The sequence below is a fragment of the Parasteatoda tepidariorum genome, chromosome 2 (assembly GCF_982258835.1).
Source record: "Parasteatoda tepidariorum strain Cologne lab strain chromosome 2, Ptep-v5.0, whole genome shotgun sequence".
NCBI lineage: Eukaryota > Metazoa > Arthropoda > Arachnida > Araneae > Theridiidae > Parasteatoda > Parasteatoda tepidariorum.
Window position 1 is genome coordinate 63,900,584 of NC_141756.1, and position 26,296 is coordinate 63,926,879.

At 28.4% G+C, this 26,296-nt stretch overlaps 1 protein-coding gene across 1 annotated transcript in view; it reads left to right on the plus strand.

The window, feature by feature from the left end:
* LOC107441512 (UPAR/Ly6 domain-containing protein bou) overlaps window positions 1-26,296 on the plus strand; it is a 35,386-nt gene continuing 9,090 nt past the window's right edge. The window contains exon 1 of the mRNA XM_016054802.4: window positions 1-221. Coding sequence (XP_015910288.2) covers window positions 173-221 — 49 coding nt within the window. The 5' untranslated portion in view covers window positions 1-172. The remainder of the gene's footprint in view (window positions 222-26,296) is intronic.

The window sequence follows — 26,296 nt, forward strand, 5'->3', positions numbered from 1 at the left end:
TCCCTCTTTTCCCTCTGCTAGTTCGAAGAAAAGCAGTCAAGTAAGTTGGCCAAGGGATTATGCCATATGAAGATGACGTCTTAACGATGTAAACAAATAAAGCGAAAAATTTGTTGATTTAAATATGTTTGTTATTTTGTGTTAACTTATGAATTTTTAGCCTCATAGAAAAATGCATTTCTCCTTTGGATTAATATCATTTTTAGTGTTATTTTCTACAGGTAAGGAATAGCTTTTTAACTTCTTAATATTTCAACTTGACTGTAACTCCAGAAGTAGAAATGCCGATAGTACTTTCAACAATAGACATTTTATTCAAATTATAAGTGTTCGCCTTAAAATTTGTTATTCACCTGTGTTGTTTACGAATTATTGAATCCACTAAAATTTTTACTGAAACATTATTTTTCAGAGTACGATGATTCAACAAGTATTAATTTATCCCTCTTTTGTGTAACAATTTATGGTGGTCAAAACGTGGGGTAATCATGTTTTCCCCCTTTTGTTTAGCGAGTTGTTTGTTTAGATTGCGTTAGTCTTGCAAACGATAGGAATATTTATTTTAGAAAAAAAAAATATTTTGCTTATTTGTTGTTGTTTCTTGGTGGTTGGGCTATATTTAAAATGAGCTTTAGATGAGGAAAATAATATGCTTAGCTTTATCATTGATTATTTTCCTTTATTACTTTAACTTAATCTGTTTTACAATTCTTATCACAGTTCTATTAATTAGAAGTCTGTTAATTTGTATGCTTTCAATTTATAATATTTAAATAAAAATAAATTTTAAAAAAATCATATAAGCTATGATATGTATAAATTATTCATTTTCGAAAAGCTTTCATTTGTTAACATATTAACATTGTAAAGTGATACATTTATGACAATTTCTCTCCTGAAAGTGTATGTTACCAGTTGAAATATTCCCCCCCCCCTTTTTTTTTTTACTCTTTTTCATCAGCAAGCAAAAATTTTACATTTTCCACTGATTCTTTAGATGAACAAAACACACTTTTGGTTTTATGTGGTATTTTGGTATTGATTATCTACAGAGGGGGATATTATGCATTGTCTTAAAATTTTATTAAAAATAAAAGGGCATAGAATTATTTTATATAATTGCCTTTAAACAGGTTTCTAGAGGTCTGAAAATATTCCTGTGTACCTTATTGTATTAATGATGAAACCAAAAAAAGTTAAAGCACTTTAATTGCTTTAATCCTGTATTGAAAATAGTTCCTTGTAAGTTAAATTGTTTTATTCTCTATAAATTATTAATTTTTCTTTTTTTTACAGAAGTAAACTAAAATAATTTTTATTGCTTATTTTATATTTACACATATTTTTTTGAAACAATTCTAAAACAATACTCGCTAATGCTGAACAACGCTTAAAGTTTATTATACAATTATGTGTGGTTCTCTTTACTTCCTAACAAGTTACTCCTGTTTGAAATGTGTTCTAGTATTTAGCTACATAAATAATTGTCGAAACTTTATTAGAACAGAAATAATTACTTGATGATTTCATAATTAATGTAAAAAAATTGAGGAAATGCGACTGAGGCTTTACTGCATTTGTCACTTTCTAAGTATAAGTTTGCTTTAAACTAAGTCTCATTCAATTAGTTAACAATTTTTGTGAATGTTAGATACATTGTTAATTAACATTTAGACATAATTGTATTATTACGTATCGAAAAAATTTTCATGCTGTTGCCTAATCCCAGTCAGTTATAACATGATTTGTAGTCGAGGCATGTAATTGAAATTCACAGTTTAGAGTAATTTCTTTTTCTTTTTTATTAGTAAATAATAAGATTATGCATGGATGCTTCTTATGAAAAAAATAAAAGCTGCTATTTTTAGTTTTTTCTGTAAAATTTATTTCTAAGTATGTTTTATAATAAAATTTTTAAAAAATATATATATTTGTTTATATAGTGTAAAATATGTACTAGAAAATTTTATTAATATTATCATAATTTAAAAATACTATATAGGCACAGAATCATATTTCACTTTTAATAAGAATAGATAATTAGTATATTACATAAAGTATTTCTTAGATATCCTCTATATGTTAATATCACAATCATATCATTTCCTCCATTCATTTTTTTTAAATTACAGAATATACAACTGCAAAATTGAGTGTCAGCTTTGCAAAGCATTTTTAATGTTACCAGTCATTATGAAATATATAACTTGATTCCAATAAGTACCAAATAAGAAAAATATGCAAATTCTGAGGTTATATTGATTATATTGTAGATTTATTTTAGAAATGAAATTGACCTTTCCTCCTTTTTTTTTATTATTTATAAATAAAATTTGTTCCATTATGTACTTCTCTTTCTTTATTTTTTTAAATTAATAATAGAGATTTGTTCCGTATTAAATGTGAATACTTTTTTCTTTTTATTAAATCCCACCTTTGACTTTAAGAATTCTTAATAACAAATTAATTTTAAATTATTTCTTAATTTTTTTAGTTTTAATTTTATCTTTATGAATACTTAATACTAAATTTAATATTTGACATTTATGTTTCATTATCCAAGGAAGAGAAGAAAATTAAAGAAAATTAATTTAAGAAAATTAATGATGGCAAAACCTTTTCAGTTTTCTGCTTCCATTATTTCACTTGATTATATTAGGACTAGGTTTATTTACAATTTTAAAATTGGAAAAGTTGTACCTGAAAGACTATCCATTAATTGTATAAAAATATATAAAGCTTCTTATGCATTCTCCCGAATTTGTAATTTTCAGCATTTCCGAGTTATTTTGTGCTAGAGAACATTCACTAATTTTCTTATTTACAGGATTTTTTTAAATGTATGATTTGTAGGCTACCCTGCAAACTTGTCTTATACAATATTAGCAAATACATTTTTTTAAATATTTTTTTAAAGTTCTTGAAATTCTTTTTTAATTATTTTATTAAACAGATATTGGACCCAAGTACTAATTTTAATGAGATATTGAATCATCTTCAGACTGGGGAACACTTTATAATCTATGTTTATATACAGGAGTTAAAAGTTAAACAAAATGATAGAAAAACTTCTAAATTAACACATTTTTTGATCTTTCTCAAAAAATGCTTAGAGAATCAGTTTGTAAATTTAGAAGTGTGTAGATCATGCAATTTCTCATTCATATCAAAACTTATCAAGGTTTGTGGGACCGACAATAAATTACAAATAGAAAATAGTGTTTTTCAAAACCTGTGTCAAAAAATGTAGCAATAAATTTTTAACTTGTAACAATTATTTTGGTTATTGTTTGCAATAATTGCTCAGAATTTTGTGGAGTTATGAACGTTTATTGCAAGGTTTTATAATTTGTTATTTAATTTTGTCTTTTGATACAAAATAATATTTGTAGAAAAACCCTTATCATTTGATCTTTCTTTTAAAAAGTACAAAAAAAAAAAGGAAAATTGCTTTCAACTTTTTAAATTTTTAGAATATTCAAATCGAATTTTTTTCATTAGTTGCCCGATATGATTCACTACAAAATTATGAAAAGAAAATGTTAAAATTTTTCCGCACATGCGCAGTGTAAAAGAACTACTTTCATTTCTTATATATTGCACAGTTTTCAATAGATTTTTTTTTCTTCAAATTTTGAAGAAAAAGTTTGTAATTAATTTTAAATTGCTCTAAAAATTTTGTTAAATCTTATTGAATATTTTTAAAGTTATATCATAAAAACGTACGACAAAAAAAATTAGTTTTTTATAAGAATGTCCATATCTCCATAAATATTTAATTTAGGCGAACGAAATTTTTTCAGTTATTACATATCGTAACCGAAATAATAGTTACAAATTTATTGCTACGTATTTTGACATATGGCGTTTAAAACACTATTTACCGTTTGTAGTTTTTTGTCGGTCTCTCAAACCCCTAAAAGCTTTAAACTTTACTGACATGTAGGAAAAATCTCATGATCTAAACACTTCATATTTTACACCTAAAATGGCGTTACAGCAGCGTTTTCACCCTTGATGGCGAAAATTTAATTTTTCTCCACTAAGAAATGCAATTATTATCTAAATATTATCCACTGCAAATTTGGTTTAAAATTTTTCTTATTAATCACTTCTACTTTAATTGGAGTCGTAAGTCAAAGAGCCACTTTTTGTTTTGTGTCTTTACTAGAAAATATTTAATCTTTTGCAATACATTAATTTTTTAGGAATTAATGCAGTATAAGTATCTTGTTTTTCGATAGATGAAGTTGAATGCTTAAAAGAAGAATAAATTCCCAAGTTGACAGAAATTTAAACACTGTTGTAATGCTCATTCTTTTTTTCTTCAAATGTTTCTCTCGGTACTGATTTTTCTCTCTTACTAAACATTGTTTCTCGGAATAAGCAAAACGTTAAAATAATAAAATCAGTTTTCCTACTAAATTTTGTTCTTAAGAGAAAAGTTCTTGATGTCATTCCGTTGAAGGGGCCTTAATATAGAATTTTATTTATTCTGCTGATTATTATTATTATTTTTTTTGTTGGAATTTTAGCAATAGCCACGAAATATCAACTGATGAAATTTTAATCACGTATTCAGTATCATTTAGTAATAAATGTTTTTTTTTTTGTTGATGTTTTTTGGAGTAATCTAAATTGTTATTTAAAGATGGCGGTAATATTTTGATGATAAATGGCGATGCCCTCTAACTGTTTGATTCGAAATAAATTTGTTCTTCCCTTCAAGCCATGTTTAAAAACCTAGTTGAACTAAAAAATTATGAATCCCTTCACCGGATTATTCATCTCATGCAACGTCCAAAACAGGCAAGAAAAGAAGGCGAAAGTTTAATTGGAGGAATTAATCGGAGAAAGTGATTTTTTTTGTCATGAATATTGCCATCGTTTATCACATTTCAAATGTGATTTATGATCGATACACAACCTACCTACGGTAATCTAACGGTTTGCTTTTTATCAACAAAAATAAGTAAATAAAATTAAAAAAAGACGAAAGAAATAGGAAGTTATAGGAATATAGTTACAAGCTGATATATTAAAGCTATTTGAATTTAAAAAAAAAAAATTCTATTTCAGTAACGTTTAATTTTTTGGATCAAAGTTCACGAAGACTAAAGATAAACTTCAACAGTCGTACAGGTAAAATTCAAGAAAAATGCGATTAACAATACATCTCTTAATAATAATTACTCAAATCTGGAACTTAAAATTATTAAAAGGCTACTTGTTTTGTATTTTTTATCATTTTTCTAACTTTAATGTAATGTTTGAATTTTAATTTAGCAATACAGTTTCTAATCATGTTATTCAACATATTCTTTTAATCTGAAGTCTTAAGTTTTTAAGAAATCTATAAACTTTGTTTGAAAAAAATTTGTATAACGTAGTCTATACTTAAGACCAAACATCCAATGTATAAATCGATAGTTCAAGCTCGATGATACAATAATTATTTAAAAAAAAAAGTTAAGTAAAATAAAAGTAAAGTGTGAGCTCAAATTCGAACGTGACTTTTAAATTGGTGAACCCATGATATGTTCTTTCACAACAATGAAATTTTTTTGAAACAACGAATTTATTATTTCATCACCTTAGAAGAAATTTCTTGGTTACTGTAATTTTTTCCCCAAAAACTTTTTTTTTTTCTGAGGAAATGTTAAAAAGAAATACTATGCTGACAAATTAAAGATGCAATTTCGAGGATACCTGGGCTAGCCTCCGACACTTGATCGATCTTCTAAAATTCATTAAAAGTTAAAATCATTAACACTACCCTATTAATTATAACATGCTAGGAATTAATTTGAAATATCTTGTAAGGACTAATTTAACTACCTATTTGTGAATGATTTTTAAAGGATAAAACTTGAACCATTCTCGTCGAAAATTCCCAACAGGGAACAGGTTAGTTGGGCGCTTAATTAATTATACCTTTTCCGCCATATTGTTAATAACGAGGAAAATTTTTTTTAAATTCTTATTAGCGCCAGTTTTTGTAATCTCACATCAGAAACATTTCTATTGATCTATAAATTCCCACCTTTTACTTTATTGATTTAAAAAACAGTTTAGCATGCGGTAATTCATCTGATAACAAAAACTAAAGTTTTCTTTTTCGCTTTTCTTTAACATACCAAGCGCAAAATGATTTTTAATCGATAGCTGATTCATTTTAAGAGAGTAAAAATATTCTTTGAAAGCAACGGAAACAAATTTCGTGAGTGGCCTTTGGTGGGTTTTGTATCGGAAAACAAATGATTTCAGAAAAGTAAAATTCTAACTCATTCTGAGTTATGCTGGCTTTCTGCCAGATTAACGAGACCTATTTTTAGGAGAAAATATCTGGTTAGCAGGCTTTCTTTCTTTATGCCCTCTGTTATGAATATTTTTGAAGGAATCATCAGTTAGACTGATCAATTTTCTTGTTCAAATGACTGTGGAGAAATGGATTTACACGTTTTGTAGGTTTTCTTCACGCGTTTTAAGCTTTACTAAATAGCATACGTAGGACTATTTTGTAATGTCTTCTTTTCATTATTCGTCATTGAATAATATTTAAATTAGGGACTAATTATATTTAAAAGAAGCACCTATTTATTTAAATTTTTTTTAACAAATTTAGTTATTTCTTTACATCTCTTGAAAGATAATTGTTGTCTAGTCATTTTGTGCATTCTCTCATTGAATAAAAAAATCTCTTGATATGATCACTATAAAACAAATAAGATAAAGATATGTTTAGCATAAAAATTATTGATTCTTATTCGACACTTGTAAATTATTTGTCTTTTATTCAACAGTATTTGCAGCATTATTTATCTATCATTTTTCTAATGTTCTGCTTTGATATTAATCAGAGTTAAAGGCTTAAAATTAAGAGTGCTGTTTTTTTTATTATTTTATCATAACTCATTATCATGCATAATTTTATGATAGAGATATTTACTATTATTAAAAGGTAAGTAAGTTGTATTTATCTTTTAATAAGTTATATTTATTTATAAAATTAATTTTGCGTAATATGTGCTCATTCAAAGTATGTTATTAAAGTAATGAATATAAAATGACAATTTGAAATCGAAATTCTGAAGTAAAGAAATTCAATTTCAATTTTGCAATTATTAAACGGTCAATGTTTACTTTTATAACAAATAATAAGCAGAACTGTGATCAATCAACATATACAATTAAAGTAATGAATTTTTAAAAAAATTTAAAATTCTAAAGCATCGTCTTTTACGGCACTGTAATCGAAGTTAAAAGGTAACCCTTATTCGGAAAGGATATCAATTGCTATGAACATTTGAAAAAAAAAAATTGCAAACGTTATCAATCAATTTAGTTGTATTTTATAAATAAGAGGACAGAATTGACTTTAACTTACCTACTTTTTATATCTTGTACAATCTGGAAATAAAACTGTTCCTAGCCTTTTAATTTTTTATTCAGATTCTCAATGATATCAATAGTTTCATGATATTGTGTTTCGTCATTATTTGTGAGAACAAAAGTCTGAATATCAGGAAAGTTTTCTGGAACATCAGAATACTTATTTTTTTCCTTTAAGGCAATTCAGTCACATCTCTTTAACATTGTCATGGCCTATCTCTGCTATGTGCTCTCTTTTGTTGTAGTGTTCTATATGCTAGAAAAAAAGAAAAGAAATACTGAATTTTTGTCTACATTTATAAAATCAACATTTTAAAGCATGTTAAGCAGTCGATATTTTACATCCAATTTCATTTATGTATGAACATAATAGTTAGAGAACGTATTTAAATTTTATTTGAAGAATCATATGATTGGAATTACGAAAATAAAAGCATTTTTAAATAGCAAAAATATGAATTAAGAAGTCAGTTAGATCTACAATACCACAATTGGGTTTAATTTTGAAATGCTATCTGCGTATCTTAATGATTTATATTTTCCTTGCAGATTTTACTATTCAGTCGAGTGTTTAATTGAAATTCCAGAAGGTGTAAGAAAAGTTATTTATATAAAAATCAGTATGTATCAGGAATATATTCATCAATATAAACTGAAACGACACTAACAATTCCATCAGTTCAGACGATTTTTCATGCGATGACATCAGAACTAATTAAATCACAAGAAATTCTTTAGACGATTATATTAATTCAAACTATCTTACTTTATTTTCCTGTAACGGCTAATCCATATTCCTCAACAAAAACTCAGTTTTATCTTTCCCATAACAGAATCACTACATCTCAAACACTTGGTCTGAATCAGTCGACTTCGTTTTTACGTTACAATTCTAAAATTGTCGTCTGCTTTTTTTCCTTATCTTGTTATACTGCACTTAGTTATTGTTTAAGTTAGCCCTTGTTTTTTATGACTCTTTCACAATTGGGTATACTATAGCCTACGTCACAGGTTGTGTTATTCCTACTAAATTTAACCCATGAACGGCATTTTCTGCGAGCCTAACTTCAAGCCACAAATAAACAAACGAAGTGTTTGATCGTTTAAATAGCTGCTCGCCAGATTTTATTGCATTATAAAGAAAAGTAATTGATATTCGATTTTTGATTAATAATTGATTTATGTGGATAGTGGCATTAATGTGGATAGTGGCATAGAATTTAGCATTGCGTCATGGTAAATGTTATTCCTACTAAGTGGAAGTAGTTGTGTTTTTTTTATATTATACCCAATTATGAACTAATTAACCAACGGGGAAATTTTATGAAGTAGACTTAGAAAGTTAACTATTTAATTAAGTTAAATTTCTAAAAACGTATGAATCTTTTTTTTTATTAGTAAATAAAGTTTTTTGTTTTGATAAAAAAAAATTTTATTATGCTATTGGCGATCGCAACGAACTATAGGGGGCGTTGTTGTATGAGACGAATTCCAGCGATTTCCATATGAATAGTCGCCTTTCAGTTGCTCTGGAGACGTCTTTAATGTAGCGTATAGCATTGTAGCGTTCCTTCTTTATTGTGGCTTATTAAATTTAAAAAAGAAAATTTTTTGATATTCTTTCTTATGCAAACGAAAACAAAATGGTATCTTTTTTTTAAGAAAAGGAACGTCCAAAACACATCAGAAAAATATTTGTAAATAAATCATTAGCGTTATTACCTGTCTTATTAGCATTTAAACCTAATGCCTGCGAAATCGTTTTACTAAATTTAATGGTGTATCATGAAAGGCCTATTTAAACTTAACATTCCATAGTTTTATGAATCATATTACTTCAAACATTAAAATATGCAAAAAGTATGCATAAGCCTATAATTATTAATTTTGCAAAGATGATTTTTTGACCGCAATTTTTATCAAAAAAAGGTTTTAATAAAAATCATTATTTATAAACTAAAAAAACGTAAAATAAAGAATGTTTACGAAACAAAAAAAAACAATTTTAAAAATTACTCACATTAAAATAAAAAACTTTTTCATCGTTGGGAAATGTTTTGAGCGTTTTTATGTCATTTCCTTGAAACCCCTGATTTGATAATCATAATTGGCCGCTCAGATCCTGCGATTTAGTGCCGTTAAACTTATTTTTAAGGGTTTTTTGAAGTATAAGATGTATTCCAACAAACCCACGACCACCCATACTCGTAAGGATCGCACTACCTTATAACCAGACAGCAAGAACAAAATTAAATTTGTGGAAAACCCCTGAACCCTGAAAGTGTCTCTTCTATTATTGTAGGGCAGTATATATATATATATATATATATATATATATATATATATATATATATATATATATATATATATATATATATATATATATATATATATATATATATATATATATATATATATATATATATATATATATATAAATTCTACTTTGCTGAATGCGTAACTTTTCGTATTGGCTTAAAAGAAGATCTAATACTTTTTCCTGTAAAAGAGAATCAAAATACACTGACTGTAATTTTTTATTTTATTTTACTACTAGGGGGCAAAGCCCCCTGTTCGCTACCGCTCACCAACCCCGTTGATTGCTTCGCAATAATAATTGCTTTTTCTTGCCAGAAAACAGTTTTTCTACTAAAATTAAAAATATTCACTTAACATCTATGTACTAAAAGGATTTCTGTTTACTTACGCTCTTGCGCCTCTACTTCCCACCTCCAAATATTATTATCTATTAGTATTATAAACATTTAGATCTCTTGGTGAACAGAAGTGATTTTTTAATTATCATTTTTTTAAAATAACATTTATATTCTTAATGCATTAGATTGTTCAAACAAATTTGATGAGTTCACAACCATAATTTAAAAATTTCACTAATAATAACAGTACTGAAAAATAACTTCAAATTAGGGATACAAAATCATTTAAAGAAAAACAATACCTTTACGACTTTTGTTAATTTTATGCTAATGACAACCTAAACAATATGGAAATGAATGGGGGGAAACTTGATCCTACCACGTGATTTTTCCAGCCAATAAAATTGCGCCGACAACAATGGAAAACGAGGTCAGACTTCTATGATTTTATGTTATATAGAGATTTATTTTTATTTTATATCTGTAATTTTTAAATTGGAGTCAATATAAATTTCAATTTTCAGTCTTAATATTTTATCTAATCCTGTCTTACGTTGCTCGTGATGGCGATTTTCTAATAGTGATTCTCAACGATATTGTTATTTTTTGAGCCTGAACAAAAGTATGGAATAAAAAAAAATTATTTCTCCGGTTCCCTTCATTTCGAAAAAACATTGTTAAAAAAATTTGGAACAACTTAAAGCCCTTGGAGACATGCGTCAATTTCACTTATTAGAGTCTCCTCTTCAGAGTTTTCCCCTTGTTTCACCTAGTTTTAAGTTTTACAAATTACTTTTAGGACAGAGTGGATAGTTTGAGATCTGTTATAGGATTAAATTCCTCCCCAACCACATTTAAAACTTAAAAGTTTAGTCACGTTTTTCATCTTCCCGCTTTGTTATCCATGACGTCAAAATGCTCGAGTTATGACGTCATTTGGCAATGTGTACCAACATGCTTTTACTCAAACAAAAGAAGAATAGGTTCAAATTGATTGAGTAATCGGGAAACAAATGACCCCAGGATGCGTAAAGAGGAAATAGATAGTTTTGAATTATTTTATTTGTTTGTTATTGTTGTCTTAAGGTAGACATTTTAACCCATTAACGCCCAACTTACATTTTTTGATTTTGTCTAGATTGCTTTTGAAAGAGTTGCTTATTGCCTAATAAATATAGCGCTTATTATTATAATGTTAAAAACAATTATAAAATTTTAGAAACGAATTCGAAATGTCCAAAAAAATATGAAAATTGAAATTTATGTGTAATTTCATGAAAAAAATTATAATACTTGTATTCACTTAAACAAACAGGTGTCGAACTCAAATAAATCATTAAAAAAGGCAAGCTGCGTTTGGCCGTGTAAAATATTGATTCCTGGCTCTGTAATTAATTATTAAAATACAATTTTTTAAATTATATTTTGACAGTTCATATAGTTTATATAAACAGTTCACACTTCATTCACAAAAAATTTGTTAGATGTGTAAATTTTTGACTTTTTCTGTTGAAATTTAAAAAAAAATCTATAATGAAAAGATTTCAGGCAAAATGATTTAAAAGAAGAGTAATAGTTATTTTGCATAAAATTATTATGCACTCATACTTACAGAATTAAATAAAATTGGTGACTTAGTGTATTTATTATTTAACTAGCTGAATAACTTATCTTTCTTCGAATGGGGTGAAGAAAAAAAATTTAATAATCAGTGCATCGATATTATTCAATTCTACGAAATTATGCACAAAACGGAAACATATATATGGTCACAAATTATGGTGCATGACTGGGCGCGACAGCGCCGTTTATGTTTATAAGTTCTACTGTCATTTGAAAAAGGATCAAAATTAAATCTAAATAATTACTTCGCAACTTAAAGTTTTTATTTCTTTAAAAAATACAAAATTATTATAAATAAATACTTAACGTATTACTAATAATCTAATATGTACTACTTAAATTATTACTTAAGACAACCTAAAAATTGAATTATTATAGATTACGATAATGTTGCCAATTTTAGATAGCGAGATATCAGTGCTTTTGGAGCAACATAAGATAAATAAAAGTATCGATAATATCACTATATGTTATTCGAAGTTTATTAGCTATCATAAGAGTTTGCAATTTACCATTAAACCTATTAAATAGTTGAGGCTCAAATATTCACACAAATATTGCACACGCAAAAAATAATTTGTAATATGTATTTCTTTTATTTCCAATTACATAGAACAATCAATAAATGTACCCAATATTAATGCAATCTCCGTTAAATATTTAGAATGAAATAAATTTATTTTTTATATTAGCAGTGGTATTTTTTATACCTTTTTATAGTATGATTAACGTTTTTCTCTAATTTTAGAAAATTAGTATCTTCAGTCGCTTAGATACATCATTAACGATTCCCGTGATAAAACGGAATTACCTTTCTTTCATGATTGCGGAGGTCAGTACTTTCCAGGGTACCTTAAAGTTGCGGTTGAAAAAAGATCTGAAAGCAATTTTTTTTAAATTTTAATTGTTTCATTTTATCTGAACGTAGAGTGTTCATAAATTGGGGACGAATCACCCTAAAAATATAGTTTGATTAATGATCGGATTTTCACTTTCTGATATGCAATATTCATGGCTTGTTAAGCCCTCATTGAATTAGTTTATTAGACTGCAAAACTTAAGCGTTTACTATCAGGATTCGAAAATTAAATTACCTGACCTGCCCGGCGCACATGAAAGTTTCAATCGGGCATGTATTTAACGAATTTTACAGTTGTGTCCAAAAATGCTTCGATTCGCTTAAAAAGTTCTTGAGACATATCAAAATACACAAAAATAAATTAATAAGAAAATTAAGATTAAGAGGATCAAACTATCGACAGCTCTCCGGACCAAACTATTTGGACTATATTTTCGAGATTGCGGCTTACCTCCATATTCTGAAGGTCAAGGACCCATATCCTTCGAAAAAAAACATATGTTTATTCAGATAAAGTAGTTCTTTTGTGTCTGATTTCGTAACTTGAATTATCCTTTGCACCAACATTTGAAGTCACCTTTTAAACCAATGGTTCCCAACCTCCGGTTGCACCAATATTTGACCAACAATCCTCTGCACCAATATTTGAAGTCACCATTTAAACCAATGGTTCCCAACCTCCGGGCTCGGTACCGGTCCATAGATAAAATGGTCCCGTTCCATTAATTTTATTTACTGTGCTATTCGGTTAGGGCGACTTTCCATTGTCGGAAAGTTAACCCTGAGATTCGATACTACAGCAATTAAATCCCTGTTGCCATCTCAGCAACAGGGATTTAAGATCGTCTTAGTGCAGAGGTCGCCAAAGTGGTCTATATAGACCCCCAGGGGTCTATTTAATAAAAGCGGGGGTCGATCTGAGCCAGGGGGTCGAATGGGGGTCGATCCGAATCTGAAGGGTCGACTGGGGGTTGAAGAAAAAACAGTTCCTTATACACAAATCACACATACCTAAATAAGTATGTAAAATTTGTGAATTTCTTTATAATTGACTTAATATCAGTTTCTTCATAAAACATAAATTAATAAACGTATATTTATTTTGGTGAAACAAGTATTTACGTACCAGCGCGCAGTGGCACGTACTCTGCACTTCTGGTTTATAAGTCATATGCATATGTGCGCTTGTCCAAATGTCACTTGTGACGAGCATTGACGTTACAAACGCAAATATCATACGCAGTTTCAGCTATCTTTGCAAACTGTAAACAGTGTTGAATATTTGCAGTGTCATTATTAAAACTTTTATAGTTTTGGATAATTAGTTATTGTTTCGATAAAACCATTCATTTAGTTCAGATATCAATTTTAATTATTAATGCATGTAAAAAAAGAAGGCAAGCATTAATAATATGGCAGCAATATATAATTAATGTACATCCCGCCACAAAACTATGGCACTCTTTGTACTTTTTTAAGAAAATTACAAAATTGACAAATTTCAACAAAAATTAAAATTGACCAATTTTGACGAAAATTAAAATTGACCAATTTTGAAATCAATATAGCGAACCTTGCAAAAAAACATCCTGCGCACCCATCTCATTGATTAATGAGCAATAAATCTTTAGTTACTTTACTTATTATTTCTACTTATTCAAAATTACTTTTTATTTAATAAATATTAAGGTATTAAAATTTCAACATTAATATATTTTGCATAAAACTATGGTTACACTATGTACTATTATTTTAATAAATGTTTAAAATCATAAAATAAATGTACAAACACGTATCTAATATAGTTTTATTTTAATTAACCGAAAATTACTTTTATGGGGGTCGATGAAGTTTTCCAAAAATTATATAAGGGTCGATGATCAAAAATGTTTGACGACCCCTGTCTTAGTGAATACTAATGGAACCGTTATAATGTAAAATCACTACATAAATTTTTTTCGATGCAACTGTTTTTTAATTTTTTTTTTGTATTTATTTATTTTTTTATTTTTCAAGACGTGCTTAAATGCAATTAAATTAAAATTATTAAATCAAAATCTAAATTTTAGACCATCAACGTCTCCCTTCAGCGTGCCGCTTTTAAATTTTCAAACTTTGACTGGTCCGTGGCGATGGTTGCTTTAAACTGCTTTGAGTTAGAATTTTTAGTATGTGAAGATCCGGTAATTAGATCAAAAGTTACTCAAGATATTTCGTTTTGTCTTCCTCCCTCATTGTTTTTTTTTTTTTTTTTTTATTGATATACAATTGAATAAGATGTTCAGGCATATAAAAATGTTTTTCGAGTGTGGTTGACTAACTTATCTAGTTGGTCATGTAAAAATGTGATGTTTTTAAAAACTTGCTTTTAATATATAAACAAGATTTATTTATTTTTTATTTGCGACGGATTCTGAATTAGAGCCACCTTCTATATTTTTTAAACCTAGAATATGAATTCGTTGGGGGGAAAAAATCTAATTCCTTATGATTATTTTATGAAACTCATTTTATGTAATTTTGAATCTTGGTTTTATAGATACTTTAAATTTCATCATTATTATTTTGCTCACTGTATATAATAGGTAATCGAAGATTGGAATAAGGCTATGCTACTTAGATAAATAAATATTCAAATTTGAAATAAAATAAAAAAAAATTATTAAAAATCTCGCTACACCTCCTAACAAACCTATACACTAAAATTAGTTTTAAATGACAGCACTAAAATAACAGCAGACTGAATTTTTAATAAAAGCTTGAACACAACATTTCCACTTTTTACTCTATAGTTTTTTTTTCTTTCTCTTTACTTCTTATTGATACTTATTTTCTTGATAGACAATTCTTCTTTTTTCTATTTATGTACCGGTTTGCAATTTTCCAATAAAACTGTAAAAAAAAGTCTCTTTCTTTCTGTCTGAAGCCAAATAAAAGGGAACACTTGAATGCTGTCAAATATTTGAAAAAATAACGATGCCTTTGATGTGAACGATATTTATTTTCTTACGAATACAACAAACTTGTAAAAATATTTCCTCTCGAATTATTATAAAAGAAAGAAAAAAAATTATGTTTTGGACTAGAATTTTCTTTGTTATGCTGTTTACTGTGCTCGTTGTTGAAATTTTATTTTATGGAAAGATCGTATCTTATGATTGCTTACGATAAGTAACAAAAAGTTTTTTTACTTGACATGAAATAGTGATCTTTTAATTGATAAAAATATTATTTAGAATCAATTAAAGTTATCAACTGAAAAGCTACTTAAAAGTGAAATTTCTCTTTAATTTCAAAATTTATGTTCCTTTACCTGCTAACATTAGACTTGAAACTAACTACTGCCTAACATTCTCTTCTACAGTTAGTTCGCTTTTGCTAAACTTGATAGACATTAAAGCGCTTATTTCTTATCCTACAACAAACTTGTTGATAAATAAATTGTAATAACTAGTTAGTTCTTAACTGGTTATGAACTTGATTCGCTTAACTATGCAAATTGGGAATAACAGTCGACATGTTTTAAGCTCTCAAAAGTAGGTGTTCATTTACAAGACTTGCCAGACATGTTCACTTCTGAGAAGTCTTGAAAATGTGTGCCAGTTTTTAAGCGCTTGAAACACGTTGGCTGTTGTTTCAAATTTATGTATTTTTGAAGTTAATGAAGTTATTAATCAAGTAATATCTTTTCCACTTCTGTTTCTTAGGATTATTTATTTAACTAATTAGTTATTTATAAAATAATCGTTAATAGCAAATTTTAAAAATTGCCAGTGTTGATGGTTCATATGTACACCAGTGAAAAAATATTTAAAAAAAATGTGTTATATTAAAAAAAGGCTGTAGGTCCAGCATTTGTTTTGTATTCCTTTGAAATTATTAATTTTTGCAGTTGAACTTGTTCTTAGAACCATTTTCAGAATTTTGATTCTTTTAAGCCTCTCGGAAAAGAAGAAAATGATAACCAAAATATATATATATTTTTACCGCTTAAGTGACGTTACGAATTTATTGTACTGGTGTGATTGCTTCTTTACATTTGTCAAACTACTATGTTAAATCGTAGTTTTGGCGACCTGCACCAAAACAGGCTCTTTTTGAGAATTGTTCTAATTTATCTTTTTAGTGGTCGAAATCAATCATTCCGAAATAAACAATTTTCAAAACTTTGCCTATTCTGATGCAACCTAACTTAGGAGCACCTTTTTGTCAAAGTTGCTTCATTTATTTGTATCTATTTATTTATTTTTTCGCTGCAAAAGTACGAAACGTTTTTGTTCTTGTTGTTACTAAAGCTACTTGCCAATATCAGCAAGCCTGCTATCTGAATCAAAGCGATTTTAAGGCAGAGGGTGCGTTTCTCGTTTTTCTGTGGCGCCATCTATGGCCAAGAATACGCCTTCAGTTACGCACACACGTCACAGCCCGTTTTACAGGGAGGACCCATTCATACTCCATTCAATTATTCACAAATCGTAATTTTGGCCTGAACCTGAAAACGAACTATCTCCAATTCAGTACCCCCAGAGGTATTAATTTGTTATCGGAACTTGGAGGACTTAATGACTCTGACAGATTTAACGTGCACCAGTCACCATTTAATACACGGGGATTCTTCGGCCGACGGGATTCGAACCCACGATTCCACGAACGCGAGCCTAACGTTCCACCAACCATGCTATGCCGGCTTTCAAAAATTACTTATTTATGCTCAAGAAGAAATTGAAATGTTCAATTAAATTAAAAAAGAAATAAAAATATCTGAAGAAAAAAAAATTAAATGCCATCCCTAATAGAGTAAAATTTGCTCCAAACAAAACCATGCCCCTTTTCAATCACATCATAGTCTTTTTATTATGGAATACAAAGGAAGAAAAATCCCTAATGGAAGCGAAAAAGAAAATATGCTTTCGTAAGTCTTCCCATGGGTCAAATCTAAAAGTACTTATTTTTAGGATTAATAAAATACGCTCACTTTGTTCCAGTGACCCAGTATATCGTTTTCATGAATGACTTTTTCTGCTTCGTGCGTGATCATATAAAGGAGCGGAAGCGGTATTGCACTTTTGTTGACCAGTGATTCCTAAGCTTTTTAGCCACGGAACACTAATAATTTTTCAATTGTTTTAGTGGACCATAGTCTCAGAAATTACTAATACAACGGAGTCTTTCAAGTAACGAAATCCGAATCGATTCCGAAGTCAACTGAGCTATAAGTGAATATTATAAAGTTTTATGTCAGAAAGCAGGGGTCTGTTTAGAAGAAATTTGGGTCCGTTAACGGACCCTTCACAAAATATCTTTTTATAAAAACGGACCCTTCACAAAATATTTTAACTTAAAAACGGACCCTTCACAAAATAATTTATCTTTTAATCGGACTCTTCACAAATTTTTTTTATCTTCATTATTGTTTTGTAAATCGAATAAACCCTTCCCTGGAAGGGGGGGGGGGAGAAAGACTGATGTAAACGAACTAAGTTTTGTCTTCGGCAGACGCTTCTTCTTTTATTCATCCGAAATGAATATTCTGCGTTCAGCAGTATAGGCTAAATACCAAATATTTATATGGTGCATCCCTAATTTAGTAGCTGCAATTGCTGTTTATTTTTGACAATTTAATTGTTTTAATTATAATTTTACAGTGTTGAGCATTATCTTGTAAGTCTTTACAATTTAAAAACTCCTTAGAAATTTTTTTTTTGCAATAACTAATCCTATTTGCACACATTCACAAAAGCGGACCCTGGTTGAAAGAATGTGACTTAACGTTTATTTTATATTCACAAATTACGAGTAATTTTTTCACAATTTTACAAGAACAGACCTCTCACAAAATGTCTGGACAGACCCCTACACAAAGTATATAATGATTACTTTTATTTAAGTACATGAAGTAATCTTTATTATAAGTTCATAAACTTCATTAATTTTTATTATATGTGTAACCGTTAAAGCGTATGATTCAGTTATTTCATAGAATAACTAGATATTTCGTGAAATAATTAGATAAGTTAGTTAAAGTATATAATAGGTGAAAAATTTCATGCTTTACCTAGTTATTCTACGAAATAACTAATTAAAGACCGTTAAAGTTGAAAAGTAAACGATTTCAAAATAGCTATTTTATAAATTAATTTATCATAAATAGCTAAAATCTCTCGAAAAAATACATTTTATCCCTATTACGGATGATTAATAATTGATAAATAATACAGAAAAGAAGATGATATGGTTTATTATTGTTCATATTAATAACTGCGTCTAAAAGCAACAAAATGAAGCGTACACACACATCATTGCAAAGCAGCTATAAGCAGTTTAAAACTGACTGAAAGCTGCTAGAACCGGTTCAAAGAATTTTCGAGTGCCGTATATCATACTTTGACGATCAAATAATAGTTATTCTATAGAATACCTAATTAAATCGTGAAATTCAATATTTTTATATATTTTAACTAACTTGACCGAGCAGCGATGGCTCAGGGGAAAGAGCGTTCACCTTACAATGAGGCGAACCGGGTTCGAATCCCTGTCGATACGAAATCCGCATCTGGCTTTCACCGACCACAGTGCTGACGTGAAATATCCTCAGTGGTAGATGGATCATGGGTTACAGTCCCCTTACCTTTAGGCTAACAGTGGGAGGTTCTCGTGGTCTTTCTCTCCATGTAACGAAAATGCGGGTTAGCTCAGGGCCGCCTCGAAAGAAGGAGGAGTTACAGTTGAATAGGGGGCCTCGGTACTGAAAGTGATTTTCAGCTCTGACGTCATGCATCACGATCCATGTTTCAGCTGGTTTGTGTTGTATGCTGTGTTGATTACATAACAAAATTGTTTTTCTTTTCTTGTTTTTTTTTCCAGAAAATAATGAATGCGCTACTAGTTATTATTCTAATTGTCCGTGCTTTGTTCTTATTCTTTGTTGTATGATTGCATTAAAGAAATATTAGCTTTTGGAATTTTAAGCATTTTCATTAAAATTCTAAGGAATTTCTTCTAAGGCTTATATAAAATTTGTTATTTTACGAGTGGTGATGAAAAAACAAATTATATTTTGTTTTTGTTGGTTGAAGCATCGAACAACACTGTCAGGCTTAAAAACTTAGAATGATTTCTTGTGTTTCGCTATTTTAGTGAAACACATTCAAAATGTAATTTTTATTTATTTATTATTTTCTTTTTGTGTAATACAAATTGTACATAATTGTCAAAAATGCAATGCTATTGGTAAATATTTTTAAAGCTTTTGGTGGGAGAATTCAATGTATTTTTAATGCAATTAGGGGAGAAAAAAATATTTTTATATATTGTAGTTACCCATGAAATTGGTTACATAATACTAGTACAATGTAATTTTTATTTATGTATTTTTAATACAATTAGGGGAGAAAAAAATATTTTTATATATTGTAGTTACCCATGAAATTGGTTACATAATACTAGTACATTATAATTTTGCTCATTTTATTAATTGTACAATACTTAAAATATGTTTCTTATACTTTTCTTCTGTTATTCTATATATTTGTTTTTAACCATGACTGGTTTAAGTTTTCTTTTGAATAGTTTCCTTTGTTTTGCTAGTTAAACAAAAATTATTACAAGATAGTATTTATAAGAACAAATGATTCGCCGCCAGTTATTTTAATTTTTTATATCTTGTCTGTATTTTTATTTATTTATTTATTTTTTTATTTATTTTTTATTTATTTATTTATTATTTTTTTATGTGACTAGTCTCCTACCTGAAAGTATTCCAATTATTTGGTTCAAAACTTCCTATTAGTAAATGTCAATAGATTGAATAAAGATTTAGTTGAATCATAAATAGTGTAGTTGGTTGTTCAACTTATGTGGATTTAAAATATAATTTGCAATAAATAATTGTTAAGCAACGTCATAGCTAAATCACATTTTTATTTTTTTGAATTTAAAAAAAAGGTAATTTGGAGAAGAAATATTTACCATCTGTAATTAAAATGTTTTAACGGAACTCATAGCATTTATTGAATTGACTAGTTATCTCTCTATACATTCAGATTCAACTTTTCTTATGGATGATAATTTCCTTTGCACTAAATTTTATTAGGTTAAAGGTTTGGTAATTTAAAATGCAAAAGAAGCTGGTATAAAATAAATTATGTTTAATTAGAATAAATTAAATTCTAATTAATGTCACGTAATTTAGGCAGAAGAGACATTTTTAAAAATTACTTGAAATTCGTTTTACGTCAACTTAACTGATAACTTATAAATATGCAGATAGATGAAAAAGTTATTTTTCTGCACTACTTCATATAAAAATAACTAAATTAATACTCTTTTGAAATTATTACTAAGTAAATACAATGTTTTTGTTGAAACGAAGATTCTTTTTCTACTAAAAAAGCTGAGCTTGAAATTTTATGAATAAAACTATCTCTTTTTGACAACATTCAAACTACTAGAGAGAAAGTGAAGAAACGTATCTGGATCGTAATGCGTGACGTCACAAAACGAGTGCCGTGGCCCCCTGAACTATAACTCCTCCTTCTTTCGAGGCGGCCCTGGTTAAATCCATCAAAAAGTCCTCCACGAAGGCAAAATTTCTCCCACTACTCGATCCAGGAGTTCCCTTGTCTTCTGGATTGGTTCAAAATTATAAGGCTTCGGAGTTGAACATTAGTAATCGTAAACCCATAAAATTGGTTCGGCTGTTCAATGACGGTTATAAAAAAAAAAACTTGTCCAGTTATTTAATAAAATACCTAGTTATCCTATAAAATACCGGATTTTACTTAAAAATAAAATGCTCAGAATTGCCGATAATTCGTCAATTTAGAGATAAATAAATTTTTGTATTGCTTTTATTGTCGTGGTTAAATATTCATAAAAATTTTTGCATCCTAAGAGAGAGCTTTTATTTTTAATGTCAGAATGAAGATTTATTTAAAATGAGTAATTTCTTTTTTTTCCAAAAAAAAAAAAAAAAAAAAACCAAGCAAAAATAGTGATGAATTTTTGCTGGAATGAATTATAGGATTTGCATCAGAAACAGGCGTGTCTGAGAATAAATTCGTCGTAAAAATTCCTACATTAAATTACAGTTTTCTTTTTTAAAAAAATGACGGAAATCAAAAAGATAAAAAGTTTGAAAGTTTAAAGAAATGGCGAAAATTGAAAGAAAAAAAAAAGCTGTCTAAAAATTTCTGAAAATGACGAAAACACGAAAAAAAAGTTTCCAAAAGTTAACAAAATCGGAAAGATTTGCATCTAAAAATTTCGGTATGCGGAGACTATTTTGAATATTATTTAACATATTCAGATTAAAAATTTCACTCTAGTCAGAAATTTTATCTTGGGAGACTTCGTTATAGTAAAATGATAATTTTTTTTTTTTTTTGCATAATTTATTATAATCACTAGCACAACAATTTACTTATTTTATATCCAATAAATATTTTGAATGAATAGTAATAGAAAAAAAGCTATTTATGAGGAAACGCTGTTAAAAGTTAATGAAGGATAATTACATCCAAATACGTATGAATAAAAAAATACTTATTTTTCTGATTTACAATCATTTCAACTTGAAACTACCAATAAATGGTCACAAATAAGCGAGCTAAATAAAAAAATTATTTTTTATTATTTTTTAAGCATTACTGGATAAAAGCCACTGTTGTAGGCAGGATATTTCGTAATTACTACCGTTAATATAGATTTTAAAACGCTTTGCCAAAAATGAAGTTGAACACATTATCATTATCATACACAATGGACAAATTATATTCTGCGCTATTCAAGAACGAAAACCTTATCAAAACTTGAGGAATTGGTTTTAAAAACATCAAAACCTATTTGATTGCCTGAGAAAACAGGTTCTATGCTAAAAAGCAATTAATAGACTCCTATTTTCCCGTCAATCCGACAATCAAACCGGTTTTGATATTTTCAAAACCGTTTTCTTTAGTTGTGATTCGTCAGGTATTGATGATAACGTTTTCGCGTATTTCAATCTCTAATTAGATATTATTTTTAGAATCTGATGATAATGAAGCAACCTATAGGTTGTATTCAAGACTCCTTATATAAAGTAATTTTATAATAAATATTGTGCAAGTTTCGAAAACAAAATTTTTGCGTAAGCATCTTCGAAAGAGCCGTGGTTTGCTTCTTTTTGTCAAATAATTGGGATTTCCCTCATAATGAAAAATTTTCATTATTACAGTTTTAATTCTGTTTGTAAGTACGAAGTTTTAAATAAAATTTCGAACGTGCAAAATATGTAACAAAAAGAGTCTCAACAGTTAGGATGCTATGTTCTGCCTAACATTTCGGATCTATGAAATATATCCATGAGGCGTTATTTTTCTTTCATCTTCATTCATAAGAGAAAGATAATTTTCTGCTGATCATGTAAAGTTCATTTCATGAGAATATCACGCTTCAAGAGATAAAACCACCTTCTTTACCCCTTTAACAGTCTTGTTTTCTCGGAAAATTTTATATTAAAATTGAACCAAAATGTACACTTTTGGTTTTTTTTTTTTTTTTTTTTTTTTTTTTTTTTTTTTTATAAATTTGGTTTAAAATGATTTTGAGAATGATATTAACAAATTTTAAATATAAAAGTTGTGATAACCATTTAACGCGGTATTAAGTGCTGACGACTTTTTTTTTTTCTGAGGAAAAATAATTCTATTTATCAGTTATCAATGCAATTTATATTTCCCTACCAGTAACACTGAGTGAGTGAGCTAGAAACAAGAGACATATGAGGCGAATTCCTACAAATTTGCAACAGGATGCGCAGGGTTGACTTGCGCATACTAATGCAAACATATAGCGAATGTTGCAAAGGTACTATATACCATTACTATCAAAATATAAAGTTCTTTTGACCGTTCCTTTACTTAAAATATTTGTATAAAATAAGAAGTTGTCAATTTTTTATACCCACTGCCCACTTATGTATTTCAGTTAAGAACCTTTTCTTATCTTTCGTTTTTTTTTTTTTTTTTTTTTTTTTTTGGTTATTGAAGTAATGATTTAAAAAATTAAGAAAGCATAGTTGCATCACTTTTAAGTCTAAAATTTTACAAACCACATGGAATTTATAAAAAGGATTAAACTTTCCGTTTATGCTATAACATTTATTATTATTATTCTTATAGCTATTCTCCTTGCGCCTGTTTACAAACGAGCTTAAAAATTGCACCAATAAGATTTGAAACAGCACTCGCGCTGTTGAATCTGATTAGTACAATTGACACTTCTGGCAGAAGGAAAAAAATTTTTCCCCACAATCGAGCAGGAATTTTTGCTTTGTTTCATGAAAAATTTATAAATTGAATTGAAATCTTTTTCAAACATTTAAATTTTTTTTTACTGCAGCAAAAAGAAATATTTCGGAGAACGCCGTTTTCCTGCGTTCCCTTCCCCCTCAACTACAGCACTGTATTTATGTCTGCTATATCATAGAGCAGTGTTTCCCAAAGTGTGGTACGCGTACCCCCAGGGGTACGGGAACAGTTTAACGGGGGTACGCGTTCTTATGCGAAATATCTTGCAACAAACGAAAATTTCAAAAAAAAAAATTTTAAAAACAAAGCTGGCCATGAAAATTTACAATTACGTATTTTTCTATTGGCGTTTTTTGCAGAGTTAACAGTTAATAATTAGTGGTGTCAACAGCTAGTTGTGATTTTTAACTTTTGTGAAATTTTTTATTATAAAAAATACATTCATTTTTTTATTAGTGGAACACAGCGTCACGAAAAATTAAGAAAGGGTACACAAAAGTCATAAGTTTTTGAAACACTGTCATAGAGGCATGAAATTTGGATGGAGTTCGACAGTATAGTACTTAATTTTTGCATTTTGACTCTATACTCTTTTGACTCTATTTCATTATGAAAATAATGGAAAATTATTGTGAAAAGCTAATGCTTGGAAATATTTTTAATGCTTCTAAAATTTAAAATATTGATATTTAAGAAGATTTCCAGCTTAGTAATTTTTAAAAAGTAAAATCTGTTTATATACTTAGAGTTTCGTGAAGTTAGTGTAAATAAGTTTTAAAAAGTTGCTGTTCGACTTACTATCTACTTATTGTTGCAACATATATCTTTTAGAACCCAAATTAATGTTTAAAAGGAACATAAACCTATCAGATCCTGTGGAATCACTAGTGAAGAAGGCGGGGTGAAAAAAAATCAAAAACAGTTTGATTGACTGAGGTGAAACTTAGGTGTTTCAAATAATTGCCTTCTCAACTCCTCTCTATTAAATTCTATTTAATTACAGTCTGTATTGTGTTTCTTTACTACGATAGCATTTTCCCCCTCTATATAATAATCATTTGTTCCCTTTAAATGTGTGTGCTTTTTTAATTAATATTTGACAAGGACTCTAAAAATATAAAGTAATTGGTTTATTACATAATAACTTTTACACATTAATTTTATATTCTCATTATCTCTCTTCTAAAAAAAGTGTATGAAATTATTTCTTCAAGTGGGTTCAATGATGTCTCATCACTAAATTTTAAACTGCATCAGTAGTTTTCCGTTATCTTCTATCGTTGATTTCAAAACACATGTTTTTTGTCTCAAGGGTATTCTTTGGAATCACATATGCACAATTAATTATTAGTAATGCTTCGATAGGATGAATGATGAATCAAATGCTGACATTTGAGAATTCGGGTCGATGTTTAAGTGCTTTGTTGCACTTTCCATCACCATAGCAACTTTTATTCCTATCTTTTGACTGAGAGGTTTCGCTTCATCTCACTCTCCGCATAAATTTATTAATCGTCTGAAAATTTTGCCGTAAATATATATTCTTTTTTGCTTCTTCTTTATCACCGTCGAATCGTTGAAAGTAATTGTTTGTAATGAAGTTAAAATACAGGTTTTAAAGAATATCACTGAAAGAATAAATGGATGTGATTTATTTTCACGTGTTCTCGTAAATAGAAAGAGACCAAACTTGTTTATGTATTATTTATGCAATAGGGATAGTCTTTTTGTTTTCTTAAGCAGGTTCTTTTATGTTATGGAATTCGGTTTATTCTTAATAGTTATCCCAGCTAACTTTTTATTTTTAGAACAAATTCGGACAAAATTAAAAGTTAAATCATTTCCTGCGTAATATCTAATTTTAATATCTATTTTTTTTTATTTATTCATTCATTTATTCAGAGTTTCTAAGTTGCAAATTTATTTTTCCATTTAATTTAGGGATGCACAACCTTTTGCGATAAACCGCAAAAAACATTTTCAGCTTTTGGAGACCCTAACCAGGGGTCTGTTTAGAAGAAATTTGGTCCGTTAACGCAGTGGTTCTTAACCTTTTTAAGCCGCGACCCAAATTTAAGAAATATGTTCATGACGCGACCCAAAAAAAAGTCAAAATTAGGCTGAGTAAGCCACAATGACTTCTTCTAGGAGGTGCTGGTATTACTTATTATTTGGTGTATTACTAAATTTTTTGATTCGACTCAGCGCGACCCAAGAAATATGCTTCGCGACCCAATTTTGGATCGCGACCCATAGGTTAAGAACCGCTGCGTTAACGGACCGGACCCTTCACAAAATATCTTTTCATAAAAACGGACTCTTCACAAAATATTTTAATTTAAAAACGAACCCTTCACAAAATGATTTTTCTTTTAATCGGACCCTTCACAAATTTGTTCTTCATTATTGTTTTGTTAATTGCGCTAACCCTTCCTAGGGCAGAAAACAAGAAAGATGGACGTAAACGAATTAAGTTT